The sequence below is a fragment of the Leptopilina boulardi genome, unplaced genomic scaffold (genome assembly GCF_019393585.1).
Source record: "Leptopilina boulardi isolate dan_hultmark-lab unplaced genomic scaffold, ZJU_Lbou_2.1 LbouV2_273, whole genome shotgun sequence".
Classification (NCBI taxonomy): domain Eukaryota; kingdom Metazoa; phylum Arthropoda; class Insecta; order Hymenoptera; family Figitidae; genus Leptopilina; species Leptopilina boulardi.
The window spans coordinates 1,659,412-1,684,990 of record NW_026137833.1 but is presented as its reverse complement, the minus strand read 5'-3'; the positions used below and the strand labels follow the sequence as shown (position 1 = coordinate 1,684,990).

General features: G+C 32.0%; 2 protein-coding genes across 4 annotated transcripts in view; both read left to right on the top strand.

Moving 5' to 3' along the window:
* Positions 1-19,583, top strand: part of LOC127281514 (sialin-like) — a 31,891-nt gene extending 12,308 nt beyond the window's left edge. For all 3 annotated transcript variants that reach the window (XM_051305236.1, XM_051305238.1, XM_051305237.1), the window contains exons 2-12: positions 800-891; positions 1,147-1,205; positions 1,301-1,521; positions 3,473-3,712; positions 4,487-4,571; positions 6,208-6,431; positions 16,722-16,871; positions 16,956-17,088; positions 17,173-17,328; positions 17,424-17,509; positions 17,584-19,583. In XM_051305236.1, the coding sequence (XP_051161193.1) occupies positions 875-891; positions 1,147-1,205; positions 1,301-1,521; positions 3,473-3,712; positions 4,487-4,571; positions 6,208-6,431; positions 16,722-16,871; positions 16,956-17,088; positions 17,173-17,328; positions 17,424-17,509; positions 17,584-17,805 (1,593 nt within the window). In that variant the 5' untranslated portion in view covers positions 800-874 and the 3' untranslated portion in view covers positions 17,806-19,583. The remainder of the gene's footprint in view (positions 1-799; positions 892-1,146; positions 1,206-1,300; positions 1,522-3,472; positions 3,713-4,486; positions 4,572-6,207; positions 6,432-16,721; positions 16,872-16,955; positions 17,089-17,172; positions 17,329-17,423; positions 17,510-17,583) is intronic.
* Positions 19,584-20,504: 921 nt separating this feature from the next.
* LOC127281513 (protein starmaker-like) lies at positions 20,505-24,728 on the top strand. Its single transcript, XM_051305234.1, has 3 exons — positions 20,505-20,652; positions 20,744-20,872; positions 23,507-24,728. Exons 1-3 carry the CDS (start codon positions 20,648-20,650, stop codon positions 24,480-24,482), a joined length of 1,110 nt encoding a protein of 369 aa, XP_051161191.1. The 5' UTR covers positions 20,505-20,647; the 3' UTR covers positions 24,483-24,728.
* The last annotated feature ends 851 nt before the right edge of the window (positions 24,729-25,579 follow it).

Here is a 25,579-nt window from a genome sequence, read left to right as displayed (position 1 = left end):
AATTAAAAAAAAGAAATATAAAATATATAAATATTCATAAAAGTAATAAAAAATATTTCTATTATGCAAATAAAAAAAAAGGGAAAATTTACTCATCATATTTACCTGTGACCTTTGCGTATTTAGAATTATTTTCCCGCCCTTTGCCTACTTTCTCACTCTCTCCCTCTCAAAAGAATCTCAAGACTTCATTTATGAGTTTCGTTCTGGAATTTTTTATCAAGTGCTTAAAATTGCATTATTATTAAATGACACGTTTAATATTGCCATTGGGGGAAAAATATTTTTTACAGAGAATTATAACACTAAATTAAAAAAAAAATTACATTTTACTAAAAAAAAATACTTAAATCTGATTTAAAAATTATTAATTAAATAAAATTGTAATTTATAAGAAAATTTACTGAAAAAAACTATTGTAAAAATTAAAAATTTTATAAAATTATAATATATAAAAATATAAAATAAGTTTATTTATTTAATATTAACATAATGAACGCGCGGTGGTAAAAAAAAATCTCAAGGAAATTGAGTTTAATTGTGGCAATTATTTTTCAAATGAGCTGTTATATAAAATAATGTACTGATATTTACCGAAGAATTGTTCTCTTATTGCATTACACCTATTAGTTATTTTTTTTCCAGGAAATGAGCTTTTATTTTTAAAATTAACGTATTATGTGAACATTATTGAATTTTCAAAAATACTACAATAATAATAATAATAAATTAAATTTTCTTTCTCCTACAATTTTTATTTTAAAAATTTAATTTATATCTTTATTTTTTATTTTTCCAGAACCCCAGGTGATCTTTGGTGGGTAGAAAATTCTCAAATTTCTTCCGAAAAGAATCATCAGCCTCAATCGACAAAATGGAAGAATCTCAAAGGTAATTTTTTTTTATCATTTGTTGGAAAAAAATAATTAAAAAAAAAAATTATTTCTTATTACAAGTAATTAAAATTTAATTAAGTGATTTTATTTTAATAATATTAATTTATTTTAAAAATTTAACTTTAAATGTTTTTTTCTAAAAAAAAATTCCAAAGTAAAACATTTTTTTTATAAACATTTTTTTTTTTTTGTTTAGAATGTAAGATATTGAATTTTAATGTAATCAGTATATGACGTAAAAATATTTTAGTTACGAAGATCCTGACATTCGTGATCAGTCATCAAAGCACGTTATTCGTAAACTATTCGGTAAGTTAAAATCATTAGCAAAGAATTTTTATAAATATATAATAATACAAAAAAAAGTGAGAATTTTTTTTTATTATTTTATTTTTATCTTTCAGACATGATACCAGCTCGAGTAGTTCTTTATTTGCTCTCATTTACTGGATTCCTTGTCTCTTTTATGATGAGAATGGACATAAATATAGCAATAGTGGCCATGGTAAAAGATCCAAATTCAGAGGACGATAGCACAACATCATCTTTATGTTATGCATCATCATCATCATCTAACATTTCTTCTTTTAACTTGGATAATAATTCAACAAAAAAAATTCCCAAGGTTCGTTTATCGAATATCAAAAATTCTCTTTTATTTTTTAATTAAAAATTTATATTTTACATAAAATTTATATATAATTTAATATACATATAAATTATTTAATATTAAAATTTTTTTTTAATAATATTGGTAAATTACTTACAATTATTTTTGAAATTAAAAATTTATAATTAAAAAAAAAAAAAATGTAGCATTGCATGCTATAACTTTAATGATTTCTGAGGAAAAAATTCCAATTACAGTTACCTAGATATTTTATTTTTATCTGTATATCTGATCATACCTGATTAATGAACAATGCTGTTAACCTTTGTAATGCATACTTTTATAAACAATTGAATCAATATTACATAGAAAGATAACGCGCTTTCATAATTTGCATTTTGCTTTATTCAGCGAATTTCCATGTTTGTTTATAAAAATATTGTAGCAAAGTAGAAATTATATATTATATAATAATATATATTTATTATTATCAATAATATTAACAATATTTATTATTATTGATATTTCTATCAAAAAAAAAATTTCATAATTCAAGGAATTTCCTAGAACAAATTTCCTTGAAATTCGAAAACTTGAACATTCCTGAAGTCATTGACTATGAATTTAAAATTAAATTTTAAAATGAAAAATTCGGAAGAGTTTCTAAAAATTGATCGAATTTACCTAAAACATTTAACCTGGAGATTTTTAGCGTCGCTAATTACGATTCTAATATTAAATAAGTAATCAACGACTCCAAAAACCTTTAAGCCATTTTGAATTTAAAAAAAACAGTCACCGGATTCATAATTAGCGATCCTAAAAATCTCCGAGTAACAATTTTCAAGTGAAATCAGACAATTTTTAAAATTTTTGACCGCCATATTAGATCCGCCATTTTGAATTTTGAAAAACTAACATCAGATTCGTAATCAGCGACCACAAAAACCCACGAGTAATAAATTTCAAGTAAATTCAGTCAATTTTCAAAATTTTTACCTCCATATTGGATCCACCATTTTGAATTCTGAAAAACTAACCTCAAATTCGTAATCATCGACCCCAATAACCCCTGAGTAACAAGTTTCAATCGAATCCGATGAAAGTTTTCCAAATTCTATCGCCATATTGGACCCAGCATTTTGAATTTTGAAAAACTAACATCGTATTTGTAATCAACGACCCCAAAAACTCACGAGTAAGGACTTTCAAGTTAATTCGGACAAATTTCAAAATTTTGACCGTTATATTGGATTCGCCATTTTGAATTTTAAAAAACTAAAATCGAATTTGTAATTAGCGACCCTAAAAAACCCCATGGAACAAGTTTCAAGTGCATTCAAACAATTTTTAAAATTCTGACCGCCATATTGGATCTGCCATTTTGAATATTGAAAAACTAACATCGTATTTGTAATCATTAACACCAAAAAACCCCCGAGTAATAATTTTCATGTGAATTCAGACAATTTTCAAAATTCTATCACCGTATTAAATTTTGAAAAACTATCATCGAATTCGTAATCAGCTACCCCAGTAACCCTTGAGTAACAAGTTTGAAGTGAATTCTATTATTTTTATTAAAATTTGTCCACTATTTTGAATGTTTAAAAACTGATTTCAAATTAGTAATCTGCAAACTTTTGTAATATTTATTATTATCCAACCACAGAATCTGAAAGAGCAAATAATTTTACGTTAGAAATAGAATATGTCAATTTTTGTTGTATGCATTTTTATTAAAAAAAAACAAGATCCTGAAAGTCAGTGTAAATTTTTTATTCATCTGTACATTAATTAGCTACTCTGAAAACCCTAAAACTAAAAGTGACTTAGAAAAAAAGGAGATAATGTTAAGAAGAAGTACATATGATTTAATTTAACCTATATTTATCAATTTCTTGTTAAAATTGTTGTATTATTATAAAATTCAAAAATTACCAAAACTTATTCTAATATGTTATAGGATGTCAGTGGAGAATTAGATTGGAGTCCAGCGGTTCAAACGACAATTATAAGTACATTTTATTGGTGTTACATTCTTTCCCAAGTTGTTGGTGGAGTTCTTACACAATATTTTGGCACAAAAACAGTTTTTGGTGGATCACAATTACTTACTGCAATTTGTAGTTTACTAATACCATTCGCAACAGAGTTTCATTATGGAGCTATGATAGCACTTCGAAGCATTCAAGGAGCTGCCAGTGTGAGTAAATGATTGTTATCTTTGAAAATGGAATATCTTAATAACCGGAACATTTGAAAGCATGTGGTAGAAATGTGTCTGGAAGGCTAATGAAAGGAAATTATACTTTGTATATCGTTAATTTTTTATTTAATAATTAATATACACTATTAATACACTTCATATATATATATATATATATATATATAAACGTATGTACATACATAACAAATTGAAAACAATATTATTTAAATTAGAATTATTTTATTTCTGACAATACCTGGAGGAATCCTGTCGTCATCAAATAAGGCCCAGATCGCCTTATCATAATAAGGCAATGATCGCCTTCACTTTAAATATATGGACCTTGTACCGTATTGTTTAAAGTTACTTAAACTTATTGAAAATGATATTGTACTTACATTGCTGACATTGGTGAGAACCCGTCTTCCCTTGGACCTCTTACTTTCATTTCCTTCAGGAGCTCCTCTAGCTCTGGTTGACCTTTTCACCTCACTGTCTAATTTAATACTACCCCTCTTTTCATATTATTTCTAACGTAATTAGTCCTATCCCTTCTCTACCGTTATATGAGATATCCTTCTCCTGACCTGGCCTTAAGAAATAACTAATAGTAATAAATAGATCGTGCCTTTCTATCTTTTTGGAAATTATTCAGCTAATTCTTAATTAGCCCCTAAGCAGGATAATGATTTTTAATTTCTATTTAATTATTAAAAAAACAGTTAGATATTAATCTTTATCAACTATATTAAATCTTTGTAAAATTTGTAGGGACTAACTTGGCCTGCCATGTACGCAATCGTTGGACATTGGATACCGCCTGTAGAACGTTCTCGTTTCATGTCTTCCTTCCAAGGTAAATTCTATTATATACGTTTTATATTTCATCAATATATCGATACTGCGACGTTTAACGTTCTTTGTGTGTTACAGTGAAACTTCAATACATAATTAATTAAAATCTTGAATGGAAATGACTTTTTTTTTAAATTCCAGCAGGTGCACATATTCTCTTGGAATGTTAGGAAAGCTAATAAATAAATTCCGTATGCTCTTACTCTAAATCTAAATCAGTTAAAATTTACTGATTCTCTTTGTTTTGGTCAAATCTAACAACAACAAAATCATTTTCTAACACAAAAAGTCAGATTCAATACTTTTTTCTTTTAATTTCTCAGTTTAATTTTAACTGATTCAATTTTAAGGAGCACTAACGGTGGCACTTTTTTCAGTCAGCAAAAAAATATCATTTCCTTTTTTTTCAGTCAAAATTCAAATCTGGATCTAAACTTTGCGAGAGCATACAATTGCTGTTTACTTGATTGACATTGGTTTTTATTTGTTCAGATATCTACAATTGTTGAATTCACCGGCTCGTTGGGTATACTCAACAACAACCGCTCAACAGCATGAGAATGGCAGAGTATAACTCAACTGGTATAATCAGCCGACGATTTCTACTACAAACAATGAACATCATTTTTAAAATTTACATTATTCAAAAATTTTGTTTCAAATTGAATCATTCATTTTAATATTCAACAACTATTGGCTTTTATTTTTTTCTGCTTTTTATTGATGATTCAATGTAGGTATATTATTTATCAGGAATGCGTAAGGGTTAACGAAGCTGGCACAATTTTTTATATATCATTTTCGCGGTCACTGAAAATTTACTAATTTTATAAAAATATATTCCAAAAATAATTTTTGTAAGTATCACAGAATCAGGATTCAAAATATTATCAATTAGAAAATTATATTTTCAAAATTTGTAACTTATAATTATTTATCTTCATAATACATTTGCAGGAAACATTGATTGAAATATATCATCATTGGCGTTAATAATCATTTGTAATTTTCATGATTTTGCAAAATTTGTTACTTGATTAGAAATTTTCCATTACTACATTTTTTTAAACGCAGTAAAAAAAAGCTCATTTCGCATAATGACATCACTTATCGATACATGAATCATTTTTTTAAACCGTGTAATTTTTAAACTAACAAAAAAAATGAATTATAAGTTTATTAAATAATTTACATTTTTGCCTTAATTCTGATTTTAAATATCTTTGTTAATTTAAATAAAAATTAGAAAAAAATTTCAAATTATTTTGATAAGTGATGTAATTTGTTGAAAGTTAAGGGGATTTAGCTGACGTTAGCTATATGTAAAGGAAGAAATTTTATTGAACATGGATAAGAAAATCTACTGTGTAAATTATAAGGGCATTTATCATTTTATCAGTTGCAGGTATAGAAGTTTCATTGTCCCACGATTCACAGGTTCATCATCGTAAGAACTCATCATCTCATACTAAATTATTCATTCGAATCGCTTTTCAGAATTTTTGATGTTGTTCGAGAAACAACCCATCAGAATTGACGAGTGGTACAATCCTGGAACCATTCGTCTTGCATCATATTTCAGCTTCTTCCGGGTCATGGGGTGAGCAACACCTAACACCTACATTATCCTTATGCAGGGTTCAGCATCGGCATTGGCTTGACCTATCCACTATGCGGATTTCTCATTGCCCACTTTGGATGGCGTACCGTTTTCTATACAACAGGAACCATTGGCGTTATTTGGTGTATCTTTTGGTTCCTTCTTGCCTTTGACACACCTGCCTCTCATCCAAGGATTTCCCAACAAGAACTCCAGTACATTCAAGGAAGCGTCAGTTCGCAGGTCATCGGTGAAAATCAGGTAATTACAGCTTTCTTGTTTTTCTTTGTGAACTGATAATCCTTGAATCATTTATAAAACAACATCATTCAGGATGATATTTTTTTGTCTTACGAAGATACTGAAAATTTTAAGCCTTGGAGGCCTACTTCCAAGGTAATTACGTAGAGACTGTATTTCTAGGTTTTTTTTGTTTCACGAGGGAAATGAAAAATTTGCATAACTTTTCGGCTGGACTAATCCCAACACTACGTAACTGCCGTCAAGCTTTAAACTTTGTAGATGAAGATCCTTAGGATATCGCTATAGAGAGCGTTCACGTTGTCGATCTTTCTGGCCTATTTATTTTTTATTCGTGCAAGAGTCTTCTTGGACACCTTAAAAGCCATTCTAAAGAATCCGCATTCTCCGCTACCTGCGATATGGCAACACATAAAGTCAATCATTATGCGTCCCAATTTTTCCACCTTGTCCGCCTTCTCTGGGTCGGTGACTACAACCGCGAACTTCATTCCTCGTCGATTGTGTCCTAGGACAGTCACTTTCCTGTTTCCTGGAGCACTTCCTCCAACGCCTGTTGGTCCTCTTCTTCATGGGTAAGACAATCCAGGTCGCGGATCACCAGTGTGATCTGTCGATCTACGGTCTGCACCTTCCCCATGCTTCCAAACGTTTGATGACCTTAACGGAAATAAAACTAATCTTTATGCACCCCAAATGCTCCAGCCTTTACTTCTCTTCTTGGTCGGCGATTATAAATGTGAGCTTCATCTCTCACTTGTTGAATTAGAGATTGAAAATGATTGAAAATGAACCCCTACCGAGAGTCCGCCAGGTACTTACTAGCCTTGTGGTAATCATCAAATGACAAGACCATCAGGTTCATAAATGTTGTCTCGGCTCCGCGATCATTGAGCCTGTGTGGGTATACCTGTACAAGATTTCGCACGTAAAACTTTAAAGCTATAGTACCTTATATTGATCATAGCGCTCGCGATCGATATATTGACGCATTACCAAAAATCACTGGGTTCGCTACTCACTCTATGTCCGTACGACTTTTTGTAATTTGTGTTTGAGTTGATGTCTTTGTGTGATCATTTTATTTTTACTTAATTCAGCTTTTGAAACATTGCACATCCACGTGAAACATGACAATTAGTTTAAGTTTGCTCAGGTTTGGTTGAACCTTGGTTAATATTAGTTAACTCTTAGTAAAATAAGCAAAGCAAAAATGTAACATAGATCCAAACCTTAAACTTTAATCTTAATTCAAGATTAATGTCTCCAAAGTAATGACAATTGTATCCGACATGCAATAAGGTTGGAATAAGCACTGATATCAAATTTTTAATCAGTGTTGACTGAAAGTAAGAATAAAGCTAATTCCAGTTAGAGTGACAACAATGCTGCGTTATTGGACACCTTGGATACTGCAGCATTCAATGCTACAAGGAGGATATACTACGGGGGAACCCAGATTCTTAAGGTTACAGTAAAAACCAGTAAGAAGAAAGCAACGAGCGGATCTACAATGGTGATCCGAGTCACAACAGGAACAACATATACCGACGTACTGAACAAACTTTGGGGGGATCAAAATCGGAGAAAACTCCAATAAGGAGGCATTCACCCATGAGGCCACCAAAGCGATTGGAAGCAAGGGGAAAGTGTAGACCGTAGATCGACAAGTCAGGCTAGAGATCCGCGACCTGAGAGTCGATTATGTAATTTGATTTGACTTTGACGTCAAAGTCAAATTTATTTTTTGATTGCAATACGTCAAATTGCTATCAAAAAATAAATTTGAATGCGACTTTAAATTGAAATAAAAAATGAAATTTTAATTTAACGTCTAAGTTAAATAAAACAATGAATTTGTTGAATTAAATTTGACATTGACGTTAAAATGAATTTGATTTTGACTTCAAATCAAATTACATAATCGACACCCTGGATTCACTTACCCAGGAAGAAGAGGTCTAGCAGGCGTTGGCTGAAGTGCTCCAGAAGCCAGGAAATAGGAAAGTGACTGTCCTAGGACACAACCAACGAGGAATGAAGTTCACTGTTGTAGTCACCGACCCAGAGAAGGCAGAGAGGCTGGAGAGAGTTGGACGCATAACGATTAGTTTTATGTGTTGCCCAATATAAAGAATGATGATGGTCGTTCGGTGCCACCGATGCCTGGCGTACGATCCCATAGGGAGAGTTTGTAAGGCAGTGGACAGATTGACTGCGTGCTTCAAGTGCGATGAAGTAGATTATAAGTTTGCAAACTGCAGTAGAAACCCAAGCTGCTTCTTATGCAGAGAAAAATATGTCGATAAGGCGAACATTAGCCATAACGCAGGTAGCGGAGGATGTGAAGTCTTCAGAACGGCCCTGAAGGAATCCAAAAAGACCTTTTTCACGAACGAAGAATAAATAGGCCAGCAAGATCAGCAACGTAAACGCTCGCTATAGCGAGATCCTAGGGATCTTCATCTACAAAGTTTAAAGCTTGACGGCAGTTCCGTAGTATGAGAATTAGTCCAGCCAAAGGGTGAGGTTTTTATTAGGTCGACCAGAACAAGAACAGTCATCCCCACATAATCTCAAAGCACTAGGCTCCATTTATCTGTCTTGGATACCGAGAATTATGCAGATTTTCCACGTCCCTCGTAAAAACATAAAGATAATTCTAGTCTGAGTTGTTCAGGCTAGGTGTTCAATCTTTGAAATTCTTTGGAAGATTCTTCCACGATATGGCGTAACCTTCTAATAAATAAATCCTTAAATTACTCCCATTGCTTATGTTGTGACTCGTATAACCTTTTTTGTTAAAAAACTTGATTTTCGTTGTCAAGTGTTATACGCGACTTTAATTCAATAAATATATCGTTAATTTAAAGAATTTAAATTAATTTAAGTACATAGGTTATTGAATAAAATGTTTAAGAATTTCAACTATAATAATACGTTTATTTTAAAGACATAGATCCTTAACCTAAGACTGTTAGAAGGATTCTGACCTGAGTCAGCTGTACAAAAAGTGTCAAAGACTCAAAATACATAGTGGGGGCTGAGAAAATAGTGGGAGTAAAATAAAATGGCGATACAGGTTTTAGCCATTTTCGACGTATATTTCTGCAGATGCATCCTTAAATCGTAAACACGATCATAAACGTAATCCCTTAACGACAAGGCGTGGTGCAGATAACCCAAACTTCCGCTAATTTCGATTTATAAGTTTACAGATTTATTACTAAGGCAATATAGATAAATATAATCCTAAAAGGTACAAAAAGTTCGAAACGTTCAAGCAGTTTACAAAAATTCTAAATTATTTTCGGTATAAGTAATAAACTTAATCTTCAAATATTTTCATATCTCACATTTAGGGATAACTAAAGTTTCAAAAAATATAATAAAGGCAAAAAAAAGGATAAATACAATTTCCAAATCTGTTGAGGGTCTCAACATGCCGGCCCCCTTGAAGGGTCGTCTTCAAAATTTATCTAAGTTACGGTAGTAAAAGAAAGAAACATTGATATATAGATCTAACATATGATATCAGAAAACATAGATAACCTTGATTATATAAAGAAATTGTATGTATAATGCATAATAAAAATTTCTTTGTTTATATGGAAATGACGAAGGATAATTGAAAGAAATGAATTTTAATTTCATCATCAAGAGTATCTCAAACACCTTTTTTATTATTGAATGTCAATTGGTAGAGGGGATAATCCTTTAATACTACGTTTATATTCCCCATTAGCCGTTTTGACCGTTACTACGCGAATGATCTCATCATTGCCTGGATGGACAGCTGTTATGCGACCAAGAATCCATCTCATAGGCGGCAAATTATTATCACGTATTGTTACTAATGTACCAATTTTTATATCAGTAGTGGCATCTTTATGCCACCCCCTACGAATTGTCAATTTGTTGAGATACTCTTTGTTCCAACGAGACCAGAAGTGTTGTCTTATTTGTTGGACTTGTTCCCAAGATGATAATCTATTTGATTGTATGTCCATCAAATTGTGTTCTGGCACGCTTGTTATTGAATCACCGATAAGGAAATGACCAGGAGTTAGAGCGACTAGGTCATTTGGATCTGAGGACATTGGAGTTAGAGGACGTGAATTTAAAATACCCTCTATCTCAGTTGCAAACGTGGTGAATTCTTCATAAGTTAGAATTCTCTCTCCGACAACGCGTACAAAATGATTTTTAAACGATTTTACAGCAGCCTCCCAGAGACCACCAAAGTGTGGAGCCCGAGGAGGTATAAAATGCCAATTTACTTTTCCGTAGTTTGCAAGATCGCTTGTGATTTTCTGCATATTTTCCGCGTTGTTTAAAAATTCATAGATTTCAAGAATTTCGCGATTTGCACCCTTAAAATTCGTAGCATTGTCTGAGTAAAGATCGGAACTTAATCCACGTCGCGAAAAAAATCTTTTCAAACACGCTAAGAAGGCAGCAGTGGTTAAATCACTAACAATTTCCAAGTGCACAGCTTTTGTAGTGAAACATACAAAAACAGCGACATAAATTTTAACCTTGATTCGATTTCTATACTTCTTCTCTTTGATATAGAATGGACCGCAATAATCGATGCCAGTATGTTTAAAGGCGCGTTCGAAAACAATACGATTTTTGGGCAATTCACCCATTATGTAGGTCGGAAGAAGCGGTTTCGCGCGACGACATATTACACACTTATAGATCAATTTTTTTACGGCATTTTTACCATCAATAATCCAATAATTGCTCCGAATTGCATTGAGAGTGGCTTGCGTGCCCGCATGTAATGATTTTAAGTGTTGATCTCGAATTATAAGATTAGTCACGATATGATTTTTAATTAATAGAATTGGATGTTTACGATCATAATTGAGATCGGATTGATTTAATCTACCTCCAACTCTAAGAACACCCTTGGAATCTAGAAAAGGACTTAAAGGTGATAGTTTACCATTGATTGAACCTTTCAATTTTAAATCCTTTATTTCATCTGGGAATGTTGCTTGTTGAGTAAGTCTCATTAAGCAGATTTCGCTATTTTTTAATTCATCTGGAGAAAGAGAGCCAACAAGTACTTGATTACGGACTTTTATATTGATGAATCGTTGGCAATAAGCTATTATTCGTAAAAGCTTGAGAAAAGAGCTTGATAGTTTAAAGAGATCATTAGCGAAATCGTTCTCGCCATTTTCCCTTTCAACTTTATTTTTGCCCTTGCACGTTAAATTGACAGTTACCTTTTCTATACCTGATGCCGGTTTAGATCCTACAATCGAAATAGGCCAGTTTTCATCATGGTCATTTATCCATAAAGGACCATTGAACCAAAAGGAGTTTTGTATGATTTCTCTGGGAGAAAGACCTCGCGAAACTAGATCCGCCGGATTATGTTCAGTTCGAACATGACGCCATTCGTATTGATTCGAAATTTCTTGGATTTTAGCAACTCGATTTGATTCAAATGTTTTTAATGTGTGAGGAGGGCTTTTGATCCAATGTAGAGCGATTGTCGAGTCCGACCAAAAAATTACCCTTTGAACTGTTAATCTGCGCAACGCGTGAGATGTTGATTTAAATAAGTTACATAATAGTAAAGCAGCACAAAGTTCGAGACGAGGTAACGTTAAATTTTTAAGAGGAGCGACTCGCGATTTAGAGCATATCAAATGTGTATCAACTTTCCCTTGATTGTTAATGGATCGAAGATAGACACAAGCTCCGTAAGCCTTCTCACTGGCATCACAGAACCCGTGCATCTCTAAACGTGAATAATCATTGAGAACTATTTTTCGATCGATATTTAATTCATGTAAAAGGGGAAGTTGATTTTGAAAATCAGACCAAGCTGTATACACTTGTTGAGGAAAGACTCGTCCCAATCTAGTTCCAGTAACCACAATGATTGCATCATAATTTTTGCCTGTAAAATAACAGGCCCTAAAAGCCCGAGAGGATCAAATAATTGTGCAATTTGGGATAATATTGTTCTTTTTGTGATGGATGTATCGATATTCGATTTTGTAACAGAATATTTTAGAGAATCGGACCTAGGGTTCCAATAGATGCCTAACGTTTTAGTAGTTTCTCCGAAATTCAAGCAAATATGAGCATCGTTAGATTCCTTTGACAGATCAGAGATAAGATCAGGTTCATTTGAAGCCCATTGTCTCAGCGGCATTCCGCCGTATTCCGAAACGCTAATTAATTCGTTTACTAAATTTTTAGCTTCGTTAAATTCACGCTTACCGGAAACTAAATCGTCTACATAAAAATCTTCTTTTAATGCAGTAGCTGCGTTAGGATATGATTCTTGCACATCATTAGCCAATTGAATTAACGAACGTGTTGCTAAAAAAGAGGCAGAAGCAGTCCCGTATGTAACTGTATTTAAAGCGAAGATTTTTATAGGTTGATCACAATTTTCTCGCCAAAGAATCTTTTGAAATTTGCGATCATCGGGATGAAGTTCGATTTGGCGGTACATTTTCGTGATATCGGCAGTTATCGCATACACGTGAGATCGAAAGCGTACCAATAAAGAAAAGAGATCATCTTGGAGATTGGGACCTACCATGAGCACATCATTTAGAGATATTCCCGTTGATGTTTTTGCCGAGGCGTCGAAAACTACACGGAGTTTCGTTGTCAAACTTGACTTTTTAATTACGGGGTGATGAGGCAAAAAATAACCGTCCGAAAAAGAATCTGACGCGATTTCCGTCATGTGACCTAAATCCTCATATTCCTTCAAAAATTCAGTATATTGCATTTTAAGATCAGGTTGTTTGTTTAAAGAACGTTCTAGAGCGTAAAATCGTTTAAGTGCTCGACTATATGATTCACCGAGTTCCTTTACATTTCCCTTGGTTGGGAGCCTAACCATATATTTACCAGTTTTTTCGTTTCGAATTGTATTATCCTTATAATGATCTTCGCAATTCATCTCTTCATTGGATAAGACATTTTCATTAGGTACATTTTCGATTTCCCAGAATTTTGATATTTGATTGTGCAATAAATTTAAAGAAAGATTGCAAGTAACTGCTTTAGAAATTTCTAATCCGGGGATTTTTCCACCTAATATCCACTCTAAGTGAGTTTTCTGTAAGGTGACACTGTTATTAACTAACGATATTTGACCAACACAAAGCAATTTCAAGAATATTTCTGCACCTATGAGAATATCGATTGACCCGGGTATATGAAATTCTGGATCGGCCAAGCGGATATTGGGAGGAATTTTTAACGCAGTCCTATTTATTGATTCACTTGGAGTATATTCGTTAATTGACTGGGTTATCAAAAATGTCAAGTTAGTGCTGTATTTATTTAATCGCGATTCAATAGTGGCACTCGTTATTTTGCTTATACAAGAACTCATCTGATTCACGCCACCAAGAGGAATTTCACGATCGAATTGTTTCAGTTCTAATTTCGCGGCCATTTTTTCAGTGATAAAATGAACTTGTGAACCATTATCAAGAAGAGCCCTACATGTGTGTGGGTTTCCCTTGCGATCTAAAATGTGAATCATTGCGGTTGATAATAGAATTTGAGAAGACGCTACATTGTGTAAACTAGCAAAATTAACCTGAGCCTTTTTCTTGTCATCTTCATGCAGAAGGGTGTGGTGTTTTTTATTACAAGTTTTACAAAGAACAGACTTGCAATTTTCCACAGTATGATTGCTTCGTAAACAATTGGTACATAAATTTAGATTTTTTACAATTTCTAAACGTTCAGCTAGATTTACATTTACCAATTTTTCACAGCTTTGTGTAAAATGTGATTCCTTGCAAACATGACAGAAGGGAGATTTGTGTGTAGTGTGATACGATGCAATGCGATTTGCATTGGATTGCTGATTAGGACGATTACCATTACGTTGTGGATTATTATCCTTGCGCGGGAGGTTTTTTTCTTGTTTATCGTGTTTATTTCCTACTTTATTGACTTCTAAGACCTTTTCACGAAAGTGTAAAAATTCAAGTAATTCTTCCATTGTTGGATTATTGTTAGATTGCATGTGCTCCTTCCATTTCAAACGCGTTTGAGGATCTAATTTTGAAGTTACTGCATAAATTGGAAAGGCTTGGAGAAACGGTCTATTTAAAGCCTCTAATGCGCGATAATGTTTCGTTACATTGTTTAAGAGATCTCCGAGGGAAGATGCTGATGCATTATGACAATTAGGTAATTCAAAGAAAGATTTGATATGATTATTAATAACTAGAGTAGGATCATCGTAATACTTCTCTAATATCTTCCACGCGACTTGATAATTAGCATCAGTAGTTTCTAAAGACTCTATTTTATCGGCAGCCTTATCTGACAAACAAGATCGCAAATACACGAGTTTTTGGGCATCTGTGTAGCGTTTATCATTATGAACCGAGGATTTGAAAACATCGCTAAAACCCGGCCATTTTTCGTAAGAACCGCTAAAAGATGGTAAATTTAGTGCAGGTAATTTAACATTTATTACTTGTTCGTTTATCGGATGCATGAAACTGGAGCCAGGCGTGTTAATTTGCGGAATATTTTCACTGACCGTATCACGCGAGTTTGACTGTACATTTAACTGATTCGTAATTATCGGAGTCTTTATATTAATTAGTCCCTGTGCCTTGGCGCAAAGCGCGGAAAGTTTGTCTTCGAAATCGCCTCTAATTTCATACTCTTTATCGATTTCATTGTCGGGCACTAATAATTCCATTTCGGTTTGTTTTTCATCAAAATTTGTTTTAACTAAATTTAAATCAGCTAATTTAGCCTTTAATTCGAGAAGGTCTAGAGAATCGATAGGTTTTTGAAGAAACTTCTCAGCTCGCGTTAATTTCGATTTCAAGGTACCGATGAGCCTTCTTAACGTTTTTATTCGATTTTCGTTAGACATTTTTATGCAGCTGAGATATAGTGTATTAAAGGTAAAAAGTGGAAATCTTGGAAATTATTAAATGTGATTCAAAAACAAACATGCAAGACTCACCCTTCTGGAACTCTTGTGATGAACTTTACACTGATAGTTAAAATGACGAATTGAATATGAAAAATACACTTTAACACATTAACGATCAATGACACATTATAATGACGAATAACCTTAACAGTTCACTATTATTGTCAAAGTTTTATTCACTTCACAGGTTTTGAGTTCCTCGTTGATGATAGGTTGCTACGTTCTCGACAAAAATCTGCTACTTTAATTCAATGTAAGTTTTATTGAATTAAATATTGATCTCGTTCGGTGCACTCGTTCCGTTGTAGAATAAAGTTTAGTACAATGTTTGCGTTATTGTACAAATACTAATTGAATAATGCTGGATATCGTTCACGTTCAATGATGATCAATCGTTGTGATTAGAAGATCAACGATAAGATTAATGCGTTGAATTCTCGGCTCGTTCATAAGATTTTGAAAGGAAGAATCTTCACTTTTTACCAATGCATTTGGTTGATAATTTTCGTTTTTCGTTAATGCTTGTAAAGACACCTCTAAATCCTCAATAACCTTGTAGATTGTGATGTAACTGCCGATCCATTGATGCTGGATCCGGCTCGAAGGACCAAATTTTATGTTGTGACTCGTATAACCTTTTTTGTTAAAAAACTTGATTTTCGTTGTCAAGTGTTATACGCGACTTTAATTCAATAAATATATCGTTAATTTAAAGAATTTAAATTAATTTAAGTACATAGGTTATTGAATAAAATGTTTGAGAATTTCAACTATAATAATACGTTTATTTTAAAGACATAGATCCTTAACCTAAGACTGTTAGAAGGATTCTGACCTGAGTCAGCTGTACAAAAAGTGTCAAAGACTCAAAATACATAGTGGGGGCTGAGAAAATAGTGGGAGTAAAATAAAATGGCGATACAGGTTTTAGCCATTTTCGACGTATATTTCTGCAGATGCATCCTTAAATCGTAAACACGATCATAAACGTAATCCCTTAACGACAAGGCGTGGTGCAGATAACCCAAACTTCCGCTAATTTCGATTTATAAGTTTACAGATTTATTACTAAGGCAATATAGATAAATATAATCCTAAAAGGTACAAAAAGTTCGAAACGTTCAAGCAGTTTACAAAAATTCTAAATTATTTTCGGTATAAGTAATAAACTTAATCTTCAAATATTTTCATATCTCACATTTAGGGATAACTAAAGTTTCAAAAAATATAATAAAGGCAAAAAAAAGGATAAATACAATTTCCAAATCTGTTGAGGGTCTCAACAGCTTATGATTGCAATTTGTATTTTTGTTTTCTTAATTCAACAGGACTTGCCAGTTCCATGGAAATCAATTCTCACTTCGTGGCCTGCTTGGTCCATAGGGATAACAACATTTGGTAGGATATGGGTGCACTACATCTTCATTATTCCTGGACCAAAATACATGAAAACCGTCCTAGGATTTAGTATTCAAGCTGTGAGTGGCGCTAAACAATTTTTGTATTTTATTAATTGTAATTATAATATACAATTATTTTTTTTATCCCCTAATTCTTTTCAGAATGGTATTTTAAGTGGAGCCCCCTTTATCTGCAGTTACTTAAGTTCAGTAGTCTTCTGTTACATTGCAGACTTACTAGTTAGGAGGCAAATAATGACTTTAACTAATGTTCGAAAAGTATTCACTGCTCTCTGTAAGTTTATATAAATTGTATTTTGAAATTTTACTGTTAGTGTAATTACTATTGAATCTCTAATGTGAAAAAATTTGTTCACAGCACAAATTGTTCCAGGGATCTTAGTTATTCTAATAGGTTACTTAGGTTGTGACATTATTTTAGCGCTTATAGTTTGGTTTATTGCTGTTACTTTAATAACAGCCTCTTATGCTGGTGCAATGGCGAATATTGTGGATATTGCACCAAATTTTGCGGGTAAATATATTGTATTAAAATGATTTTGTTTTTATTATTTTATACCTAAAATCCGAAATTTAAGACTTATGTGTCCGTTATTTTTGAAATTACAGGTCCCGTTCTTGCCTTTGCACAAACAATTCATATGACAGCTAGTTTTCTGTCACCATTAGCAGCTGGATTTATGATAAAAGACAGTGTAAGTTAATTATTAAATTGTAAATTTTAGCAAATAGTAATCATCTAAATTTTTTTTTAATTTTATTTTTACAGTATTCTTTGGACGCTTGGAGAACAGTTTTTGGTGTCACTGCTGTAATAGCTTGTGGTACATATATCGTGTATCAAATTTTTGGTACAGCTGACATTCAAGCGTGGAATTATCCCGATCAAAAATTCCCTCCATCCGTACAAGAAGATTGGCAACCATTAAAGGAATCTCCTAGTAAAAATGGAAAAATTGTTTCAAGTCGATCAAATTTGTCCAAAGATTAATTATATGTAAAAAAAACGATAAATCATACACGTAAACGTAATTCATCCAGAATCGAATATTAAGATATATTTTATGAACGCTCAGTATCGAAATAGAAGACATTTTAGAACTCATTTGTTAATACTAAACACGTATATATGTAATAATAAAATGGAAATATTTTTCCACTAAACTGTTGTGAGAAATGTTTCATAAACGTGAATCAGAATTAATTTTATAATTGACATTAGAACATTAACATATAATATATATAGACTTTAATATTCCGTTATATATATAAATGCAGATAAAACTATTTCTCGTAATCTTTTATCATTCCATGTGAATAATTTACGACAATGGGAGAACCAAATATGTGTAATTATATTTTGCAATTGTGTGAAGATTTTTCATTTCTTTTAATATAACTAGATAGTTTAAAATATATACGAGTATTATTAAATAATTGAAAATTTTAGAAAAAAAAAAACAAAATTTGCAAAAATTATTAGTTCGCACAATTTGCAATTTACAATATTAGCACAACTATAAAAACATTATAAAGACAACTGTGAAAAAATAACTGATTTAGAATAAAATTTAATCTACTCTTAAAATTTGTAAAAATTTAAATTTTTATAATCAGTGAATTGTGTTTTTGAAGTTCTAAATTTTTAGTTTTAATGATAAATAGTTAAAAAATTTATAATTTAAAAAAATGGCTACTTTCTAAATGGTAGTTAAAATTATTAGAAAAATTTGAATTCAGAGAGTAGATTTTTCTTTGCTTGTAAAAAAAATGTAATAAAAAGTATTTTACACCTGACATAAAAAAAAATTCAAATTTTGAAACATAATTTAATCATTATTAAAATCATTTAATCCAATTTTTAGAATTATTTTTTCCAAAATATTTCAAAAATAATTAAATGTAATAAAAAATTCAGACACTCAAAAATTTTTCAATTATTACTTAAATTTTCTTTATTCTTTATTCAAATTTTCAAAATATCTAAATTTTTTTATTTTTCTTATTATATGTAAAAATATTAGTGTCATATACTTTTTAAAAGTCAATGAAAAGAAAGAACAATATTCAATCAAAAAAAAAAGTTATTTAACAGTGTACTTACATGACAATGTAGTGAAATGAAAAAAAAATGGTATAATATCTTGTGTATTTTACGTATTATAGGACCGAGTATATGAAAAAATGAAAATAATACAATCGATGACGAAAAAAAAGAATCTTACATGACAGATTTAAATATTATGTGAAAATATAATCTATTGAGTGCCTTCCAAAATCTCAGAACGATAGTAAACAATTTTGCGAATTGTGTAAAATCTTGTAAAAAAAAATATTCCTTTCTATTATACGATCGAACACGTTTATTATTTCTGAAGCTTTGGAATTGCAAATTACAAATTATAAACAATAGTTTATGACAAATATATATAAATTCAATTTTAAAGGACAAAAAAAATTATTCTTTAATCTTACATTAATATAACTATAACAATTCTTCTATTCTTCTGATTTATTATAACTGTAGCAAATTTATTCTTGAATATAAAGAGAAAAGATTTATTTTAAGATATAATTTTGATCTTTAATTTTTATTAACAATTTCAATTTAAAATTAAATAACAAATGTAAATTGTAAAAATAAATGTTAACTTTTTCTTCATTTAAGCGCACATTTCTTGTAAAGTAAATTTTTTCTCTAAAATAGTGATTACTGGGAATTTTTTTCTAATTTCTAATTAAAGTCAAACAATTAATGTTAAGGATGAATTTAATTTTCTTTTTTCTAAGAATTTTTCTGTATTTTTAGAATAGACTTGTATACATAAATTAGGAAAAAAGTACCATATGTGAAGATTTTTAAATGTACATTTTATAATTCCTTAAAAAAGAGAATTATTTAATTCTTGCAATATTAACAATACAGCCATTAAAAAATTACTTTCGAGTCTTTATTTTAATCAGACTCGAGAGAAAAAATGTTACTTAAAAAATAAATTTGACATCACAAAAACAAAAAATTACTGATAAATTATATGTATTTACTTAATAAAATAATGATGTTTGTTAAATTTATTAAATTAAAATAAAATTTTTTGTATTATTAAACGTATTGTCCAAATTTTAAACACTTATTAAAATTTAAAATTAGTTAGGAAAAGCAAATTTAATAAATGTTTCTTATTCTTCTTTTATTTGCGTAACTAATTATTTTTCACAACTATATAAATTTAACAGAATTCATTGAAAAATTTAAAAATAATGTCTAACTATAAAAGTACTTATTCCCTAAAATTATATTGTGATATTGAACTTTAAATAACAACTCAGAATTGTACTACAAAAAATATAAGATTAAACAAATAAAAATGTATAATTTTCATAATATTGAATTCATTATTACCTTCGTTACATTTACCTCAAAAAATTAGTTTTATAAATGACATATTTATATTTAGTAGACATATTTAGTTTTTAAGATTTTCTGAAACTAGTTAGAAATTAATTTATCTTTTAGTTTTCAATGTCAAGTTTTATGTAATTACAGTTTATAAAACACATTAAAATTTAAAAAATTCAATTTTTTTAAAGACCACATATCATATTTGAACTTTAATCTGAATAAAAGTTTAATATAGAATATTATCACTAACTTCTCTTAAACTATTCCTAAAGATTATAAACTTTTTCTTTTATTTATTTTTGCACAATTTATCAATCTCTCTCTTAATTGATACGCTTATAAATACTTCAGGAAGTGAAAATCACAGTTCAATGTTAATTTTGTCTTCAAAGAAGTTTGTTCTTATTCTAATTTTACATAAAGCATTAAAATGAGGTAAAAATAATTTTCTATAATTTTTTTGACAAAATCATATGTATTTTATAAATCATATATATATTCAAAATGCAATTATAATTATTTTCAGGTTTTATTTAATTACAACTTTATTATTAATAACAATATGTGTGCTTGCTGATGTTTCGGCTAAAAAATCATACAAAACATATTCAGTTTCCGGAAAAAGAAATTTAAAGCATTCAGAAAAACAATTGAAGTGAGTAACTAATTTTACATCATAAAAATAATAAATAAATATTTTTTTATTATAATTATTATTATTTATTTTTATTTTATGAGGAAAATGGAAAATCTGCATAACCCTTGGTATCCAAGGCAGATACCTAAAGCCCGGTGCTCCGATGTTAATTTTTACAATACGGAACTTCCGTCAAGCTTTAAATTTCGTAGGTGAAGATCCCTCAGATCCCGATTTCGCGATCTTTGTCCTTGTCGATCTTTCTGGCTGTCTGCGAAATGGCTGATGTTCGCCTTATCGACATATTTTTTTCTACATAAGAAGTAGCTTGGACTTCTACTGCAGTTTGCAAACTTATGATCTACTTCACCGCACTTGAAGCACGCAGTTGATCTGTCCACTGCTGCCTTACAAACTCTCCCTATGGGGTCGTACGCCAGGCATCGGTGGCACCGAACGACCATCACATTTTTTTCATTGGGCAATACATAAAGCCAACCCATATACGCCCAATTTCTGCAGCCTGTCTGCCTCCTCTGGGTCAGTGGCCTATAAGTTTTGACGTGCGAGATCTCCCTGTACAGGTACTCCCACACGGTCCCCCATGGGACACGGGGTCAAGAGTTAATGCCTGACCAGCACCGATGACGCAGAATTTCTTCCAGTCACCTGCCAATTGACAATGCGACCGACCTTAGTCACGATTGCCACTCTTGGTGAGAGCCGGGACCTTTCCAATCCCTGGAAACTCTGCAGGTTTCCACCCGAGTTGAGTTAATGCAACTCACACACCGAATGCGAAAGACGTGTGCACAACGTGCTAACGCACGCTAACCCCAAGCGATGTGGGCTGTAACCACTGCCACCAAGAATCCATACCCAATGCCTGGCGGAGACCTAAGGGTCTCATGGGCTCCAGACACGTCCCATGGTACCATTCTACTCAGGTATGAGTACCACTTTCCAGTATCCGGGGAACCGGAGGCTATACTGGTGGTCGGTTACCGGTTAAATACGACAACATGCACCACATATATGCCAAGACCAACCGGAAGGTAGTGATTTACGAAAAACTCGGAACTACTTCAGGTCAAGGCAAGCGGCAACATGTGCCGAAGCCACTATCCTTTACCATTAGCCTATTGGAACATCACGATTGAACCATTCGGCATTTTGGGATGCTTATTGACCAATGTTACACAGGTTTGTTAATTGTTGGCAGTGACGAGATTGATGCCAGAAAAACTCTAAAGCAAACCTCCTCAGACAATAACAGTTGCAAGTATAACACAGACCATCGTCCTTTACCATTACCATTACGGGAGTTCACTATCATCACCGTGGCTTTTGGGACGCATTCTCAATTATCCGACTCGCACGGATCGCATTGAGGACGGAAGAACAAATATTTGACTTGCATGAACGCCTCTACACTGCCAGCCCCTAGCTGGGACTCCGCTCTCGTTCCAACAGGGGGTACTCTTTAGTCGCCTCTTACGACACGCGGTAACCTACGGGGGCCCTATTCTGATGCCGGGGCCGCGACGGCGGGCCTCCTCTGGGTCAGTGACTACAACCGCGAGCTTCATTCCTCGTCGTTTGGGTCCTAGGACCGTCACCTTTCTGTTTCCTGGCTTCTAATGTACTTCCGCCAACGTCTGCTCGACCTCCTCTTCCTAGGAAATGCAAACCAGGTCGTGGATCTCCACTGTGATCTGTTGATCTACAGTCTGCACCTTACCCATGCTTCCGACCACTTTGGTGACCTCAGTGGTAAATGCCTCCTTATTGGAGTCTCCTCCAATTTTAATCAGGAGATCTCTCCTTCTAGTAGACCCAGCACCTTCAGGCTGCGTGTCGGCATACGTTGTTCGAGTTGAAACTCGGATTACCATTGTAGATCCAGTCGTCGCTTTTTTCTTATTGGTTTGTTTAGGATTTGAGGTTAACGTCTCTTTCGCAATCTTTTCGACAAGAGGCGCTTTCTCTTGGTTTCTCTTCTTCGCCTCGGCGTTAGCCCTGTCTGGACTGTCACAAATTTTTCTTCGTTTGTGCGCCTCTATGACTGCGCGCCGAAGCTGATTCTCATGGATACGCTCTCTTTTTCTGTTTCGCTCTACTCTGTTCACTTCAGAATTGCCTATAGCGCCACCAAAGTTATCATCTCCATTGTCTGATAGGACGTGCTTTGTCTTCACCTCACTGACAAGATCCTGAAAAGTCTTAAGTCAGTCCTTAATAGACATGTTGACATTCTTCTGTACTTCTTAAGACTTTACCATTTTGACGATCTCCTCTTCGATCCTCTGAAGCCACTCATCTTCCTCCTGTCTAAACTTTAAACACTTCTCGCGTTCTTCTTTAATTGTCTCGTTGTTTAGGTCAGACGGAATCAAACTTTTTCCGCCGCTGAGACTCGAAACGCTTAAAGAGCTTCCTCTTCTTCTTCCAAGTCTTTCCAAACGCACCTAGAGAATCTTAAGAAACTGGGTGCATCCATGGTCCATCCTCCTTGTGGCATTAGATGCTGCAGTACCCAAGGTGTCCAATACAATAATGATAATAAAATAATAAGTTTATCTTAAAAATTATATAATGAAATTAATTTAAAATACACGAAAAAATAATGTTTCTAAATTTTTTTGTTTTTAGAAATTTTGTACCTGACTTTAATGAAAATAGACATCGATCAAAAAGACAAAATGAAGAACAAGAAGCGTCAACAACACCGGCTGCACCTGTAAATGAAGAAAATCCAGACACAGAGAAAAAAGAAAATCAACCAGAAGCAAAAAATGATAATAATGCTAATGAACAGAAAAATGGTAAATCAGAAAATAAGGAAAATGATTCTTCTTCGAGCAGTGAAGAGTCTAAAGAATCGAAAACAAAACAAAAAAAATCGCGAAGAAGCATACGGCCAATTTATGATGTATCAAACAGTAAAAGTGATGAATCTAAGGAAAATAAAAAAATGAAAAAAAGAAGTATAAGATCCCACAGTGATAATAATAGTTTAGATAAAAAAATTGAAGAATTGAGGAAAATTAAAAAATTGCGAAGAAGTTTACAAGAAAATGAAGACATTTCTAAAAGTAAAAGTGATAAATCAGAAGAACATAAACAAATGAAAAGAAGTGTAAAAATGAATGATGAAGATAAAAGTAAAAGTGATAAATCAGAAGAACATAAACAAATGAAAAGAAGTCTAAAAATGAATGATGAAGATAAAAGTAAAAGTGATAAATCAGAGGAACATAAACATATGAAAAGAAGTATATTAATGAATGATGAAGATAAAAGTAAAAGTGACAAATCAGAAGAACATAAACAAATGAAAAGAAGTCTAAAAATGAATGATGAAGATAAAAGTAAAAGTGATAAATCAGAGGAACATAAACATATGAAAAGAAGTATATTAATGAATGATGAAGATAAAAGTAAAAGTGACAAATCAGAGGAACATAAACAAATGAAAAGAAATATATTAATGAATGATGAAGATAAAAGTAAAAGTGACAAATCAGAGGAACATAAACAAATGAAAAGAAGTATATTAATGAATGATGAAGATAAAAGTAAAAGTGACAAATCAGAGGAACATAAACAAATGAAAGAAGTATATTAATGAATGATGAAGATAAAAGTAAAAGTGACAAATCAGAGGAACATAAACAAATGTAAAGAAACGTAAAAATGCACATATATTTTTTAGTCAGCAGAGAGGGACACATAACAGAAAATGAAACACCTTTATAAAAATTGGTCAAAGCGAAAAGAATTTTAAAAAACCTGTATTGAATTTGTAATTAATATTTGTATTTATGCAAATAAAGTTTTATACAATTTACAATAAAAGAGTTTTTAAATCTAATTGTGTATTTCTAAAAATGTATGAAATTAAATTGAACAATATAAATATTATGCTCATAATATTTTTCTTAAATGAATTTTGATATTTGCATTTTATGACAGATTTATGTGATTATCTGGACCCACATTAGGCGCCATTTATAACAAGTTTTTAAAAAAATTTTAAAAGAGATTTTGATTGTTTTATTTTTATGATTTATTTTGAGAAAAGATTTATATGATGATTTATTCCCTCGTAGGGTGCCATTTATAACGAGATATTGGCTTATAGTAAAATTTTGTAAGAGAATTAATTAAAGATTTATTTTAGAATTTATATTGAACCGCTTTATTGACTTGTTGACTTAATTAATTTAATTTATTTAGTTTTAACTTTTAAAATTTATGATTTTAATAATTATAAGATCGACTTAAAACGGAATAATTCATAATTAAATTTGGTACTTACTCACGCTGCATTAGCAGCACCCAATGCTACAAGAAGGATGGACCTTGGAGACAAGCAGTTGCTTAAGGTTCCCCCGGTCTGTTTGAAAATACTTGGAAGTAGAAGAGAAAGCGCTTCAAGCGTTTCGAGTGTCAACAGCGAAAGAAGTTTGATTCCATCTGGCGCAAAAACAAAGAAAAAGCTGTGGCAGTCCGGAGAGGGCTAACACCAAGGCGAAGAAGCAAAATAAGAGGACGCAACTCTTGTCAAAAAGATTGCGAAGGTGACGGTAGTACCGAATCTTAAGCAAACCAGTAAGAAGAAGTAGACTAGTGGTTCTATAACGGTGATTTGAGTCGCAACAGTAACAACGTATGCCGAAAAACTGAGAAACCTTCGGAGGAAAGAGAATCCGGACGTTAGCA